The sequence below is a fragment of the Lycium barbarum genome, chromosome 4 (assembly GCF_019175385.1).
Source record: "Lycium barbarum isolate Lr01 chromosome 4, ASM1917538v2, whole genome shotgun sequence".
Lineage (NCBI taxonomy): Eukaryota > Viridiplantae > Streptophyta > Magnoliopsida > Solanales > Solanaceae > Lycium > Lycium barbarum.
The window spans coordinates 657,153-674,958 of NC_083340.1; the positions used below are offsets into that span (position 1 = coordinate 657,153).

Sequence of the window (17,806 nt, forward strand, 5' to 3'; positions counted from 1 at the left end):
ATGAAACCTTTAAAAATTATTCAACATTAATCTTACGATAACTCTTTCAATTTGTGAGTCGGCATAACTCACTTTTCCTTCAAATACATATCACATGTCCTGTTTTCTTTTAGTTTATTTTAAACTCTTTATGCAACTATTATTTTTTCTACAAGTTTTTTTTTACTTTAAATAACATTTTACTTCTATCTAAAACTTTAGTAATACTTTTAAGATATTTTCTTAAATATTTTGTAATACTATATTTACATTTAGCCTAATTAAATTTTAGTCCGGTCGGTTAACCATTGTTAATGGGTCTTAAAGGATGCCTAATACCTTTCCTTTAGACTAATTGAACCCTTACCTAGAATCTTAAGTTTCGCAGACCTTAAACAGAGTTAACTTTAAACATAACTTTAATAAACTTTGGGTGTCCTAATTCACCATAAATAATTAGGTGGCGACTCCTTAAAACAAATAAAACAAACAAAAACATGAATCTCCAATATGTCGTACCTCTACTTTAACCTCCGGGTAAAATGGGGTATGACAACATGCAAGTCAGTTAATCCTGCAGATGCCACAGAATAGAAGAACTTCGAATTGCAAAATGACAATCTCTGTTGGGCAACTGACATTTCTACTAAATCTCCAAGCTTGCTTTCTGCCCCAGAAATGGATCTCTGGAGTCACCGCCTAAAGCCATAGCCCAACCTAAACATATAATTATTCACCATATTGGCTTATCAACCAAAGCAGATTTTCCTGCACTAGTTTATAGGAGAAAACACAAACCCCACCATGTAATGCAAGAAATCTCATTACTCTCCGTAAATCTATAAACAAGTCGTTTACTATAATTCATGAGAACCCTGAGACCTGCTGGAGAAAAAAGCCAACATTAGAAAGGGAAAAAAACGTGACACAATACTTGCCAACATATATATAGGCGGCGGTATTGTATGTATTTTCACATCTGCAATTGTTGCTATAATCTCATGCAAGGTTACACAAAACCAAAAAGAGCAGCACAATTACCAAAATACAACAACAACATACCCAGTTGAATCCCACAGTGTGGGGTCTGGGGAGGGTTAAGTGTACGCAGACCTTACCCCCACCTTGGAAGGTAGGGAGGCTGTTTCCGAAAGACCCTCGGAAATGATAATATAAAAAGCCAAGCAAGAAACTATTACCTATTCACTAGAACCATCGCCATGGGAAAATCTGTAAACAAGGCTGGGGGTGCGAACTCACCAAGTCTGAACCCATTGTCAAGTGATTGCAATGGTAACTCACACCCTTCTCATTTCTTTTTCAATAACATGGTGCCAGGCTAACTTGCACAACTCGACTTATCAACTGAGTATCTGCATTGGTACTCGCACATAGGGACCATTGTTCACTCCCAAGATAAAGGAGCAGGGAACCAGATAAGAAAGGAAACAGCACCCATCTAAAAGTTGAGATAATGGACATGCCCAAGTTACTGAATCCAGAATGCAATGCCATTTCAACAATAACGAGAACCAACCTAATCTGAACAATGTTTGGCGTAAGCTAGTTTAAATGGTTGTTAAGTGCAATTAGTAATTGGGAACGATGTCGTTTATAAGGGGAAAGGTCCAATTTAACCCCGACGCTTTTTTTGGGACTGAAGAACGCATCCAGTGGCTGAGATTTAAATCCGTAGATTACACAGACGGTTGTGATTTCGTCTTGCTTCCATTACTAAGGGCGCCAACTTTCAGTTGCAGCCAGCATTTTTCACAGGTCTTGTATCCCTTCTCTCTGAAAATTCTCTCCTCTTTCTCATTCCTTTTCTTCTCTCCTCACTCTAATCCTTTTCTACCTCTTCAATCCAGGAATTACAATTGAATAGAAGGAGAGTGATCGAGATCCATTTCAATGTGTTTTCTTTAATTCATTGAATTGTAATTTGTAGTTGACTGACTTGTAATTTGGATTGAGTCTAGTAATTCAATTTCGCACTGATCGGTCGATAAACCTACAATTCTGTTAAATTGAATAGCGTGAGCATAACAAACAACTATAAAGGGATTATCAAAACCAATAATCACATCCATAAACAACACAAATACGTGACTGGATTCCGTCAAACCCCTAATATAAAGGAGGAAAAACAAAAGAACAAACAATGAGTGAATACACACTGCGTGCAGCGGGCAACGTACCCCTTTCATTTGCCTCAAACTTATATAATTAAAACCTTGTAGTTTATATATACACACCAAAACCGCACCATTTTCATAAAAAAGAGTGGGTGTAGTGGTACTCTGCACTCTGACCTACAAACTTGAAATCCTGAATTCAACTATGAGGATGAAAGCTCAACTTCAAAGTTCAAAACAACAGTGAAAAAGGGGGCAAAAACGAACTTTTGGTAGAAAATAAATGCAGAAGTAAAGAGTTTGAAAGAATCACAGAAAACCCAGGAGAATCCAAGTGTAATAGCTTATATTACTAGATTTTCTTTCGTAAAATCTTCTGGCAATCAAGTAGGAGCAACGACGAGGTCAGCCATCTCTCTCTCTCTACCCGCCCACCACCCCTCTGTTGTTCTCTTGGAAGGTGGCGGTTGGATCTCTCAAACATCCAAGTCCAGTAACTTCGTCTGAGCCCTCATACAATTTGCTGTGTCCCGTACAACTTTTGTGGGTCTAGACAAAGGTACATCCAATACAGAAAGGGCACAGCAAACTGAGACATTGTTTTTTAGGTGAGAAGCAACTTGCTGAATCTATAGCAGTGAATTTCCAGTGCATAGTAAATAAACCAATAACATTCTGTTAAACAACCTAAATGAAGAAAAACCTCATGCACCTGTGTGTACAGTGGCCCGAGCCATAATTTTATAATCAACAATTAATCTACTGGTCCCAGAAAGAGAAGCCACCCTCTCTCGTAACTCTTCTAATTTCAGGTTTTTTACGGAAATCCCTTTCTTTATCAGCTTTTTCGAATTTGACCCTCTCTTTGTTCTCCTGACTACATGTTACATTATTCTCTTGAACCACCCAAGCCCGAAGCATTTCATCTATCTTGGGCTCTGGCAGTAAACCTTTTTGCTTCATTTCTTGATAGTATTTGTATGACTCCTCCAGTTTTCCATTCAGAAAGAGTCCATGTATCAGCACTATATATGAACTTCGATCATGGTCCAAACCAATCTTGCTCATCTCATCCCACAACTTGAAAACATTATCAAGTTGGCACCATCGGCAAAACTTCCGGATTAACATTATATAAGTGTCATGAGTTGGAATACAGCCCATTGAATTCATCTTTTGCAAATGCTCGAATACTTCTTCCCCTGTCCTCACGCTACGAAGCAATGCATGGTAAGTTCGGACAGTAGGATGTATGCCGCGTTCAATCATCTCATTGAAGACCTCACGGGCTTCATCTAGCAATCGAGCTTTGCAGAGAGGCATGATCAATGAATTATAAGTGACAGTGTTTGGAGTGAGACCATTCACTTCCATCGTGTTCATCACAATCCTAGCTTGTTTAACCAGCCTGCCTTTTGCAAGAGCATGAATCACAGCATTATATACTTTAACATCGGGTGCAACCCCACACAATTTCATCTCATCGAAAAGCTTAAGCACAACATTGAGTCTGCCAGCCCTCGAATAGCAAGACATGATACTACAATACGAAAAAACATCACGAGGAATCCCTCTCTCCTTCATCAACCTCCAAATCCTCTTTCCCTCACTTAAATCATCAAGGGCAAGACACCATCCACTGAGAATGATATTCAAACTCTTAGTATTCAACAGGAAAACATTCTTATTGCAAAAAAGCAAGTGCTCCGCGTCTTTTACATTCTTGTACCGACAAAGCGCAGACAAAAGGTCTTGAAATTCTGCAATTCCAACTTCCAATTTAAACCGTTTAAATGCGTAAAACGTACTAATAGCTTTTCCCACATCATGTACAGCACAATATTTCCTTATCATAATCAAGAGTGTCTGAGAATTCACAAGAGACGGTCTATTGTTTCTACCTCTCATTTCATCAATCAATGACCACGCAGTATCAAACTTCCTCATTTTGCCAAGTATAGATATCATAGAATGATATTGACGCACACAATGCACATAACCTGTTTGTTTACTTGCCCAAACGAAGAAAGTGAATGCAACTTCCCAATTATTCCGTACACGAGAAAGAACCACGGTAACCAGATTATGTGTGGGCCTTACACCACATTGCTCAAGTTTGTTATGCACTTGAGCAGCATGGATTCCGGGTTCTTTCAAAATGGCTTCAATGGTTTCAAGATCTTTAGCTGAGGGTCTGTCGGAAACAGTCTCTCTACACTCCTCAGACCCCACTTGCGGGATTACACTGGGTATGTTGTTGTTGTTGGTTTCAAGATCTTCTTGGGAAAAATTAGAATATGATTCTTTATAATTGTCACTACTATCTTCTTGATCATAATCACTTCCATCATTTAAATTGCTTGAGGAAGTAAAATTACAAAACCTGAGTCCAGAAATGAAGAAATTAACCCTATTAGACTTTGAGAGAGCACTATGCAGGAAACTCAGACCACTGGTGGATTGAGGAAGACAAATTAGCTTATTTCTTGGCAAATTGGGATAGTGGTAACTGTGAATCCCACGAAGGAAGCAGGAAATTACAAGTCTTGAGTTACTGTATTTCATCATCAAACTGTACGACGAAATTACTCAATGAAATTTTTTTACCATAAATGACTGCGCACTATGGTGAAGGCTGTGGTACCGCGGAAGCCCATGGCAGGTTGACTCGATTTACCAAAAACACACTCACCCATGTGATGTCCCAAAGCATTTCATTTTCCCCTTTTAAACCGAGACCTATTGACGTTTTCTTGGGAGGTTTTCTAGGGAGCTTTGGATAATACTAATCTAACCCGTGGCGCTTTGGATAACATTCTTTTTGGGACAGATAAAAAAAAATGTACCACATAAATGGGGTCAGAGGAAAAAAGAGACTTGTTGTTAGGAGTGGCTGAATATTATTTGGGGCCTAAAGCCAAACATCAATAAGTGTCTTAATCTTTTTTTTCACAAAAAAGAGAATAGAAAAAACTTTCTTATATATTTTTTATTTGAAGTCAAACTTTCTGAGGGTACAACAACAACAATATACCCAGAGTAATCTCACAAGTGGCGTCGGGGGAGGGTAAGATGTATTCAGACCTTATCACTACCTTTGGTATAAACGTTATTTTTGATAGACCCTCCGCTCAAAAGAAATGTATCCAACGCACGACTGTAAGAAAAGTAAAATAACAAAATAGCAAGATACAAGACAAGTGCAGCAACAGATAGTAATATACATTGGAGAATAAGAAACTACGTGATAACTAAACAAAGTTACAAAAAGAAGAGAGGAGAGGAGGGGCCTAGCACCCAACCTCTCCCACATAAAGTGCTACAACACTCAGCTACCTACTAATCTTCTATCCTAATCTTTGACCTCTATACCTTTCTATCTAAGGTCATGTTCCCAAGCAGCTGAAGTTGTTCCATGTCTTGTCTAATCACCTCGCCCAATTCTTCTTCGGCATATCTCTACTCTTCTAGCTCCTGCCACAGCCAATCTCTCACACCTCCTCACTAGCACATTTTTGCACCTCCTCTTCACATGCCCGAATCATATCAGCCTCCTCCTAATTTTGTCTCTCCTAGTCTGCTCACACATCTATATAGCATAAGAGGGGATTTTAGAATACTATTTGAAATAGAAGTTTATAAATGTTGCTAAGATTTAAAATAAAATACTAATAAAACTTATGGAAAAGAAGATAATAATTTGTATAAAAGGAGACTTCAAATGCCATAAAATTTAGAAAATATTGTTAAGGTTTAAATAAAAAAAAAGTGTTGTTTAAAATGAAATTTGTAGAAAACATTATAATTCGCATAAAAAAGAAACTGCAAATGCCATATAAAATAAACTTATAAATGTTACAAAGATTTTAAATAATGATGCTAATTAAAATAAAAACTCGCATGAAATGTATAAGCAAAAGAAGACGTGGGTTTGCATAATGCCTTAACAAATATTTGAAACAAACTAAACGATGATGCATTGATCGACTTTGCGTTTTAGAAGTTCAAAATATTCTTTAATTCCTATTTTTGCATGTTAGTGATATTTCAAAAATTCTCAAGATAATAATATGTGAATCCTTTAATTTAGAATATATACGGTCATGTCATTTTTTTTGCAAATTTATTATTTCAAAATAAAAGCGTGAAGAGAAGGGAATAATTTGTGAAATTGATTGTTAGTTCTCTCTTAAGTTAACTACCCATAACTAAGACTAGTCCACTAATTCATCTAAAAGTTCATCTAAATTAAGAAAATAACACAAAAAAAGAGTTAGTCATACAATACGAATTAAATGCACAAAATAAATAGAGGGATATATAATTTAAATGGGCTCGGCCCATTTTGAGATTGCTGTTCGCTGTTGGCTGCTGCTGGGCTTCGGCCCAGCAAATTTTTTGTTACTAGGCTGCTGCTGCTGTGTGGGCTCAGGCCCAATAATAGTGACTCGAGAGGATTTCGTTGGGCTTTAGCCCAACATCGAATGCGGAAGAAGACGAGTCCGAGGGACTCGTATGCGATGGTCATGCATAAAAATGGAAAGAAAAGGATTAATATATAATCCAGGAATAAGGTTAGACATACAAAATATAAATTTAAGCAGTTCAATAGGTTGTGCATATACTATGTATGTTTTAGGTATATCTTATGTAAAACATCTACTGCTTATAACGCCACATGCTGCTTGCATTCTTACTCCTACTTCCCATTCTAACAATTAAAAAAAAAGGGCAGAGTATATGAATATAGAGCAAAGACCTCAAATGCTTGCATAGATCAGGCCAAACCAGACCATACGTATTCAAATCAGAGGAATACAATTCAACATTAGAAAATAGGCAAACTTGCAGCACCACATTTACTAGCCTCAAAACAGATTAACAAAACTTTGCTGACCACAAACCAGAACAATCAAAGCCAGATAAAGTGATGACCAAAAAAAGCATATTGAATTTCCTTCAGGTAATATTGCCGAACAACTAATTTAGCTTCTTACGACCATGATCTATCTTCAAAATATGAATTACTCTTGGCCAGGCTTCAACAAATGGGTTTATTTTCCAATTGAAAAATCAGTAAAGAATAGTATAGATCACCGAATATTTTTTGTCCGAGAAGGTCTACATATTAGATCACTGAATATTATTAGCAGAATTGATTGAACAAATGTCACAACAAACATTACTCCTCGTGAATGGATATTGACAGACAAGTTGACTTATAATGTGAAATATTCTTGACGTGAGCTAAAACGAGCATTATGCGCACTTAAACCCGGAAGGAAAAAATAAGAAGATATCTTTTAATATATTGCAAACTAAAAAAAAGTGATTCTTTAGGAGGCTTCCTCACATTTTACTACTTTGGTCCAGATTTTATTAGCCTTGCATTTAAACTTTCCAAGTTCCTTTTTTACAGCCAAACACACACAGCTTTCCCTTTTATGCTTACTAAGGCTAAGAAAACACTTAAACTTTCAAAACTCCTAATCTGTTAAGAACAATGACATCCCCCTCAGACAAACAGGTCAATACCCAGCCACGAACCATTTTAACCAATCTTTTATCATAAACAATCAGCACCCCTATATGGATAAGCAAATCAGCTCTACAACAAACAATCAAGCAATGTTTTATTATCAGAGGTACTCATCTGATGTAAGCTTTATGCCCTTTTAATCTGGTTAACTAGTTATAGTTCAATCATGTTTTTGTCCATCCGATAGTCTCAAAAACAGATTCTCGATGCCATTTTGTAAGATAAGGAGAATAGCAAACACTTTGAACACCTACTGACAGTAAAACCATATTCTTTCCATGTTGAAGTAAATTTTCAGGAAATCAAAGTCATTTGTTACCCACAATTGACTGAAACAGACTGAATACTTAATACTAACGCGTTTAAACCTTTTATGGTATTAGTAGCTCTTTTGATCAGACCATAGTACCACATCTATCTTAATAACAAACCAGCAACCAATAACAAAAAAAAAACACATTTTAAGCAAATAATAGGCAGGAACTAGACTAATATGTGCCTTGCTGCCAATTAAAAAAAACAGCAATATCTAAATCTTACTACACAATAACTAACTGCTTAATCCTAACAAGAACACCATATAAATCATGATGAATTAAGCAAAATCAAAACAATAAATGCCTAATATAAGCAGACTAGGGCCAACATAATACCTAAGGCGTATTTAACTGAACCAGCTAAAAAAAAACAACTAAATCATGCTTAATATATTAGGCTATAATAACACATAAGACACATTGGACTGTATGAAACGAAGCTAAGCTAATATACAGGATTCAATAAACTAGGCTAAAACTAACATATAAAACAGGCTTAATTATTAAACTGAGCTGACACCGGAAAGCATATTTCTGGTAACCGAACTGGCACATAAACACATATGTATATAGATAACTAAAAAAGAAAAATGCGAAATGAATAGAAAGGGGGGGGGGGGGGGGGTACGGACCTTTTTCTGATGCAGCGAAGTGGGTGCGAAGTCTCAAATCTACCTTCGTACACTTCGGATCTACGTTGAAACAGACTCAAATTCTTGATTTGTATGTTCTCGGATCCGCGCACATACCAAGAGTAAAATAGAACGAAAAAAAAAGGTGATTTGAACTTGGATTCGATATCAAGATGAGATCACTACTGCTGGAAAAAAAAAAATCAGGGATTTTGGTTCAAGATCTGGTATGTTTTTAGGGCTTTCCCAGGCTTTCAATAATTTCTCCCCGATGATTCTTCTGTCCCCCTATCAACGAACTTGAAACGAGTATTTATACGAAACAACTAGGGTTTGCTAAAGAGAAAGGGTGTGAGGAGAGAGAAGAGCGGGGGACAACGTGAAGTGGGGGACAGGGCATGGTGGGGAGCGGAGAAGAAGGAAGAAAAGGGGGAAGTGGGAGCGCGACAGAGGAGATGAAGGGGAAAAGAGGGAGCGGGAAAGAGGGGTGCGGCGGTGTGGAGTGAAAGGAAATAAAGGGGAAACCCTAAAAAGGGTTTCCCTTATTTGGATGAAAATGGATCGGACCCGGTCCATTTGTGGACCGGGTCAAATTTTAGACTGGGTATTAAAAGGATAGACTAGTGAATTAAAACATGGACTGGTCTAAAAATTGAGATAAAAAATATGGTCTAGTCCAAAAAATATTAGGAGTTAATCGGACTTTGATTTGGGGTCCGGTAAGCCAAAATACGGACTGAGTGCAAGAAATAGTTTGACTTCTAAATTTGAATAAGAGACCCATTTTGATTAACGATGTACTAAGGGCGCCAGAATGTCACCTAATAGGAAAATGTGTAATTATTAGGACTCGGGTAATAAAATTATTTGATGTTGCAATAGCCGTGCAATAATATTTTAACAATAAACAAACGCTGACTTTAATTATGCAAAAAGAAATGAAATGCGATACGTATGCGTATGTAGACGTTGGTAAAAGATGCTGAAACGTAAAATCACACTGATACTAATAATAAAAGTAACGACTAATGATGCCAATAATAATAATAGTACTAATCGTTATAATGATAATAATAATAATAATAATAATAATAATAATAATAATAATAATAATAATAATAACGATAATGGTAATAATAATAATAATTGAAAATAATAATAAATTAATAATAATAATAATAATTAATAATGATAATAATGGTAGTAGTGACGGCAGTAAAGATAATGACAGTATAATGAAATGCCGGCATTAATAAGAGCTAATAATTACAGTAAAAATATAAATGTATATTTTTTAATTTTCCAAAAAATATTAGGAGCGTAAAGAGGCATTTCGGAGGAGAGGCGGGACAAAATTGGGTGTCAACAAAGAGTAACCATCCTAAATGCCCTGTAGCCTCCAGTTAATAGATGTGGCGCGCAACACACCATAAACAAGACTCTACTACACACGGCTCGTAGACACTTCCCAGGACTGAACTACTCTGATACCACTTTTGTCACGACCCGGCTAGGGCCATGACGGGTACCCGGGGCTAACCACCGAGCACCACTCGTTCTATTACTCATTCTGCGTATAATCGTATTTCTTATAATCATAATTGTAGGAAAACCATTTTCATTTGAAACATATTTACTTTATATCCATAAGCTCTTCGGCTATCAAAATCAAAATAATGTATATACATACGAGGAGAAACTGTGAGACCATACTACCCACACATACGTATATACGAGCCTCTACTAGAGTAATAGACATATGGATGGGACAGGACCCCGTCGTGCCCAAAACAGATATGTACATGAAATAGTAAATCCATGGCACCTCCGGGATAATGGAGTTCTCTCAATAGTCTGCTTATCGGCCTCTATAAATCTGGGCCGCCTCCCTGTCTACCTGTGGGCATGAACACAACGTCCAAAGAAAACGGACGTCAGTACGAATATTGTACTGAGTATGTAAGGCATGAATGAAATGAACATAATAGAGAAATCGTAAGATGAAAATATAACCTACGTGACTTTTAAGGGTGGATACCTTCCACGCCTATATCACATATAATCATAGTACATGTATCATCCTAGCACATACATCATCGTATCATATATATATATATCATAGTACCGTATCTGTTCATACACATTAGACATTATCCGTATTCGGCCACGTAGTGGCTCAACAATATCACATACACGTCTTTCGGGCTTTTCATATATTTAAATACATAGTAGTATCGTACCCGACCATATAGGTTCGGTATCTTACGTACCCAGCTATAATAGGGCTTGGTGTTATGCGTACCTGGCCCTACCAAGGCTCAGTATTGACCGTACCTGGCCCTACCAAGGCTCAGTGATATCCGTACCTGGCCCTACCAAGGCTCAGTGGTATCCGTACCCAACTGCAGTGGTGCGCGTGCATCATATATATATATATATATATATATATATATACATACATATTCTACCCGGCCATATAAGCTCCAGGTTTCGTAATAGCCATACATAGACACATATACATAAAAGCCCATAAACATCTTTAGCGTCATCGCTATCATCATCGTCATCATTATCGTTATCAATATTATCGTCGTCATCATTATCATTATCACTTCGAAAATCTTTTATCATCACATGCATCTCATAAGCTTATCATAACTCTTCATAGAGCATACATTTGAACTTAAGGACAATTTATGAAAATCATATCATAATCGTAGCATGAACTTCGTAAAAATATCGTATAATAGGTTTTATAGTCTCTAGACTTAGGCTCATCATCACCATTATCGTATCTATGGCATATCTCTTACCTTTATCTCATATGAAATCCCCTATGAACATAGACTCGTAATTTTTCGGAACATTGGTCCTAAGACATGCATTAGAGCTTATAGACAGTCTAAAACAATATCGGGGTGACATAAGGTCGAGAGCCCCCAATTATATTATGGAGTGATCGTATTTATCATATCCCACCTTGAAGGAACTAACATTTTAAGATGGGTGTACGCCATGAACAACATCAAGGGATCGTAGATAGGATCATTAGCTTCATAGACATCATATCTTGCTTTAGAATTTCTAGGCTTAAACTTATCATCATGATTATCACATTCATGACATATTTCTCATCTTTATCTCATAAGAAGCTCATTACCAACGTTGACTCATAGTTTCCGGAATGTAAGAAAAATCATGGAGAAGGAGGGAAAGTAATATCATAGGAATCATACAAGGATCATTAGCTTCGTAGGAATGTCATGTCATGAGCTTTAGGACTTCTAGACTTAGATTCATCACTAGAACTATACTTGGCATCATTAGTTTAATGAACAGCTTATATTACTCTAGGATTCTTCATACTTATACTCATCATCGTCGTTATCTTGCTCGTATCGTATCTCTTTTCTTTATCTTGTATGACGCTCTTTATAATCGTAGACTCATAATTTTCGATGTGTAGGAAAATCATGGAAAGATTGAAGGATTCATACCATAGGAGTCATGCCTTAGAAAGAAAGGGCTAGCCTTACATACCTCTTTCGTTTAACAATTTCCATTGCTTGATTGTTCTCCTTCAATGCTCACGTTTCTACCTTCAAGAGAATTCACATTCACATTAGCTAATCGATTATATGAACGTGCTTACTAAAACTAGGGAAAATTGGACAGCATTTCCTTTGTTTATACAACCTTTCCCATATCGTATATCAACTCCCAAACATTTATAATAACGTTCACAATATCATAACCAACAATCTTCATTCATCCACACTACCCTCATTTCACAATTCCACTTCAATTTATCCATAATCATGGTCATCGTATACTAGTACGTTTTCTTGCATATAATACCCATCCCGTGTTCTCAATAGCATTTATAACATACTTACAATCACAACATATCAATATTCACGACTCATTCCAAACTACTACTCAAAATCTCATTATTCTCATGTTTATGACCCATTTCCTATATCCTTCTACAATCCAAGTGTTTCAACTTTCAAACACCTTAAACAACATGGGAATACCATAAATCTTACCTTAGATAGTGTAGGAGCAAGTTTTGGATGATAATCTTTCACTTGAAGAAAAACCCTAGCTTCAATCCAATGGGGTTTCTTGCCTTGGATGAACTCCAATGAGTTTCTTACACTTGATTTCCTTGGTTGATAAATTTAATCACTAATATCTCTTGAATTCTTGTGGGAGAAGTGTTTTAGAGAGTTCTAGAGAGAAGGAGAGTGAAGGGGAAATGAAATGAAATGAAATGAACTTGGCCCCTTATTAAATACCCAAAATCTGTCCTAACACATTTATATGGACACACATACGGTCCGTACAATTTATACGGTCCGTATGTGTGACCGTATAATGGTCCCAGCGGAGGCTCTTCTATGGACAGGTTATACGGCCATACTTACGGCCCGTATCTTTTGTACGGTCCGTATAGTGGACCGTACAATTCGCAATTTTCCGAAACTCGTTCTCGTCGACTCGCTCGATCTCCAATCCTTATGGAACCTTCTTGACACTTGTTTAACACCTCATTACCAATCTAAAGGGCATTATATCTCTTCTCCCAAGCATCATTAAATCATCATTAACTCGTTACTCGTAAATCCTTTCCGATACATCTCGTATGTCTTGCCTCCTCTTGGCAACTTTCTTCTCTTACTTCGAATGTCTTTGAAATCTCATTTAGAATCATCAAATGTCATTTCTTACTTATGAAAACATCGCATACGTCGTGCCCTCCATCAGTCTATTCACTGTGCATGAACGAATTTTTTTTTCGAGGTGTAACAGTTATAAGGAGTGATGATAATATATTTCTGTCACAGGAACATTATGTGGAGAGACTTCTTAAGAAGTTTGAATGTTTTGAGGTGACAACTGTGGCCACTCCTTATGATGCTAACTCTCAATTGAAAAAGAATAATGGTGACCCAATTGCTCAGTTTAAATATGCGCAGATTATTGGGAGTCTGATGCATTTAATGAATTTTACAAGGACTGATATAGCCTATGCTGTGTGTAGACTGAGTAGATATACTCATAATCCCAATCGTGAGCATTGGTCTGCATTGATTAGATTTGAGAGGAACCATGAATTATGGTATTATGTATAGTGGATTTCCCTCTACTTTAGAAGGGTATTGTGATGCAACCTGGATCTCTGATTCAGATGAGACAAAATCCACTAGTGGCTATATGTTCACCCTTGGTGGGGGTGCGATATCGTGGAAATCAGCTAAGCAGACGATCATTGCCAGATCAACTATGGAGTCAGAGTTTGTAGCTCTGGAGTTAGCTGGTTCTGAGGCTGAGTGGCTGAAAGATTTCTTAGCGAATATCCCTTTAATAAAGGATGAGTTGCCTCCTGTGTTTATGCACTGTGATTGTCAAGCGACAATAGCTATTGCAAAGAATAAATCTTATAATTGTAAGAGCAGACACATGAAATTGAGACATGATGTCGTTAAACAGCTATTGAGAGATAGAATAATTTCCATTGATTATGTGAAGTCAGAAGTGAATTTGGCCGATCCTCTGACTAAACATGTGGGAAGAAAATTAATTCTTCAAACCTCAATAGAGATGGGGTTAAGGCCATTTGATTGTCAATAAAGATGGTAGCCCAACCTATGTGATTGGAGATCCCATGAAGTAGGTTCATACGGGTAATAACAAGTCAATATTGGCTTTGCGCACTTAAAAGAGAGTGTTTGAACTGCTACTAAATGTGAGGATGAGTTATTAACTCTTAATGAATTCATAGTCCTTATGGATGGTGTATTTAAAGCAGTGTACACTTGATGAATTCACCTAGATGAGAGTGAAGTTGGGCCGCTTCTATGAGACGTTGGCCTAGTCTCTAGAGCTCTCATGAATAACCAGGCACGCGCATGGCCTAGGGCGCAAAACCGCGTTGAACAGCAAAATTACGAAGTCGAAATGTGACAGATAAAGTCTCTGACTTACGATAAGAATTATTTGTTCATAGAAATTTTATATTTCAGCAGTAATTCTGTAAGTTAAATTTTATTGGTCTAAATTTGATTCATAACCCAAAAGGCACCAAACCTACTGCATTTCAGACATGCAAATCCAGCAAGTTTACTTTTTTTCCTAAAAATCTTTAAAATAGTGGGGAGATTGTTGTAATATTTTAAAGATTTTTTAACACTTGGCAAGAAAGACCAAGTGTCATTGGTATAAATTATGGTGACATGTTTTGTAATGCTGTCAAATTTACATGAATTTTACAAGGATGAGTCTCTATTTTGATGGTAACTTTTTGCCAAGTGGATGGACACTTGTCCATAAGCAAGTCTATCTTTAAGCCTATAAATAGGCTCACATTTCCTCTTCGGAAAACACAACCCAAGAATAAAAAGATATCCTCCTTTCCTTTCTTTTATCAACTCACGTCCTCTTCCTCTTTTCAATATTTCCCATAAAATATTAGTTGTTCGTTTTTTCTTACTTCTTTATCTATTAAGCTGGATTTATTATTCATTTTGCTGATTTCTGTATCCTTTAATAATTAAATTAGAGAAGAGCTTGTTTAATTCGGGGAGATATTTCAGATTGCTGAAATAATTTCTTAGGACAGTGTCTAGCACGACTCAAGTCAGACTGTATATTTACTAAAATATTATCGTAGTAATATTTAATTTTTAGTATTGTTATTTTGCTAAGTAAATAATATTAATTATTATTGTACCGGTTTTATATTGTGGTTTTCCCAACAAAAGAATCTTTAAGATTTTTTAATATATTTCTTGTGAGGTAGGTTAATACATAATTCTCTTAGTCTAATACATTCTAAATATATGTATCTAAGAACTTCTCTTTAATGACTTTTAATTTTCTTCTACTCAAATGAAAGAAATTAAAACGAAAAGTAATCAAACCAAAAATAAGGGGAAAAGGACTTCTATTTCATTTCCTTTCGTCGTTCTTCTTTTTCTTTCTTTTTTATTATTATTAACCTTCATCTTAATTTTTCATCATCTAAATGAACCCCATGACCCTCTTACCGACTTCCTTTTAATCCTCTCTTAAATATTTTTTTAAATTATTCTCTCCCTCTTTCCTGATGCTAGTTTTGTCTGCTACTTCCTTCAACGTTTTTTCAGAAGAAGCTAATCAGTGAATAGGAGATATTACTCACGTCATTTTTTCTATACTACTATATCCTTCTAATCTAACCAAAAGAATTTGATTGTACCTTATCTCTTTGTTCTATCTCCACTACATCCAAGCTAAATTTTTCTTGCAAATTTAATGCGACAATCATGTGGATAGTTCAGAATTTACCATTTGATTCATTTTCATTGAAAATGTGTAAATTATATTAAAAGTAACATCCGCACTTACTATTATTGATTTCTTATACCTTCACGATTAAACGATAAATATGCTTACACACCCAGGTAAAATATATGAAAGATATCAAAACTTCCATGCTATTTGTATATTCATCAAAAGTAAAGGAAATGAGAAGTATAAATTATTTATAAAACAAATAAGACAATTGATATCAGAATATACGTGACAAACCTGCTTTCTCATACCACTAGAGATGGAAAATGAAGCTCCACTTCCCGGTCCCAAAACAACATGAAACAAACAAAAAAGGAGAATAACATCAATTAAGACCCATAATTATTTGCCAAAAACAGCAAATTAATGAATTACCAAAGAATAAAAATAGTGTAAATAAATCTACATCCACCAAATCAGAGTAATATCCAAAGTATCAATGTTCTAGGTCAAATTATAAAAACACAAAGAACAGAAAAAGAAATCCAAAGGAACTAAGAAAACTGTTTGAATGGAATTCTTGGGTACCATATGCTTTTTAACTATAATAATGATATGTACTAAAGTAAAAGAAATCCAAAGGAACTAAGAAAACTATTTGAATGGAATTCTTGGGTACCATATGCTTTTTAACTATAATAATGATATGTACTAAAGAAGGTGATAAATTGAGTAACGGTAAGAAAAGAAAAAAGGAGAAACGCCTTATGCAATTCATTCTCTTTAGCTATTTATTTCTATCTTTTCCTCCCACTCTATCAGTTGCCTTAATTGTCCAAGAAATAATCCCAATAGACACCGCATTAAGAACAAAGAATGCTGAAAAGATATTGATAAGTCGCACCAAACTGGAGTTCTTTTCGTAACGTACATTAATACACTAAATGATGATCAATATTAATGTATTATTTCCATTTAGTTAGTAGATTATGTATTAAAAAAATGCAAAAAAAAAAAGGAGAAAAAAGATAAATAGAAATGGTGGTCATAGAGAGGTGTCACATCACGTTGTCTATGTCTAGCTTTATATTATATTTAGATTTAACGACAATAGAGAGGAGACTAAGTTTTTGTTAGTTTAATAATCATCTGGCATTTGAAATTTATTGGCCGGATTAATTTAGATTTACATGTGTTGGGCCCATTTATGGGTGAAATGCTCCCTATAGAAAATTATACATTCTTATTTTTCAAAACTCGAACCAGATATCTTTGTTTAGATTAATGAAGAGATCACATTCATCTCATTAAATTCTTTGATGATGAAGAATATATTAACTTTACAGATATATCAGTACAAGTTGGGAGAAAAGAAAATCCCCTCACCCCTCCACCATCCATAACAAGTGGCGTACCAACTTTATGTGTCCAATATCTTGGGTAGAGCCAAAAATAATGTGACCTAAAGTTAATTTAAAGAAGAAGAAGAGATCACCACAAATCATACAAATCCTACGTATACTTTATTACGTTCCTCCCTTAGCCTTAACATATGTGTCTACAAATAAAAAGAATAAAAACGAGAAAATTAGGTTGATAGCCCTCTTGTGATTTTCAATCACTAGAATTTACCATTGTTTATCCAATAGTTTAGCTAAAATCCAATTTCCGTCCACATTTCTACCATTTCCACCAGAAGAATTATTTTTCTTAAAAAATGAACCCTGAAGGTTGAAAGGCTTATAGGTAATTATGAAATTCGAATCCTAAATGATCCATGAACTGAAAGATGGTCCAATATACATTTTAAACGGACCTGATATTCCACGACCCACAACTTCAAAACAAGCCCAAAATCTTACTGTGCAAATGTTCTTGTATTATTTTTCCCTACGATGTTCTTGTATTTGCAGTGGTCTATTAATT

General features: G+C 35.8%; 1 protein-coding gene across 1 annotated transcript; it reads right to left on the reverse strand.

The window, feature by feature from the left end:
- Window positions 1-2,043: 2,043 nt before the first annotated feature.
- Window positions 2,044-4,897, reverse strand: LOC132634718 (pentatricopeptide repeat-containing protein At5g15010, mitochondrial-like). The gene has a single exon (XM_060350741.1). It carries the CDS (start codon window positions 4,680-4,682, stop codon window positions 2,874-2,876), a length of 1,809 nt encoding a protein of 602 aa, XP_060206724.1. The 5' UTR covers window positions 4,683-4,897; the 3' UTR covers window positions 2,044-2,873.
- Window positions 4,898-17,806: the final 12,909 nt, after the last annotated feature.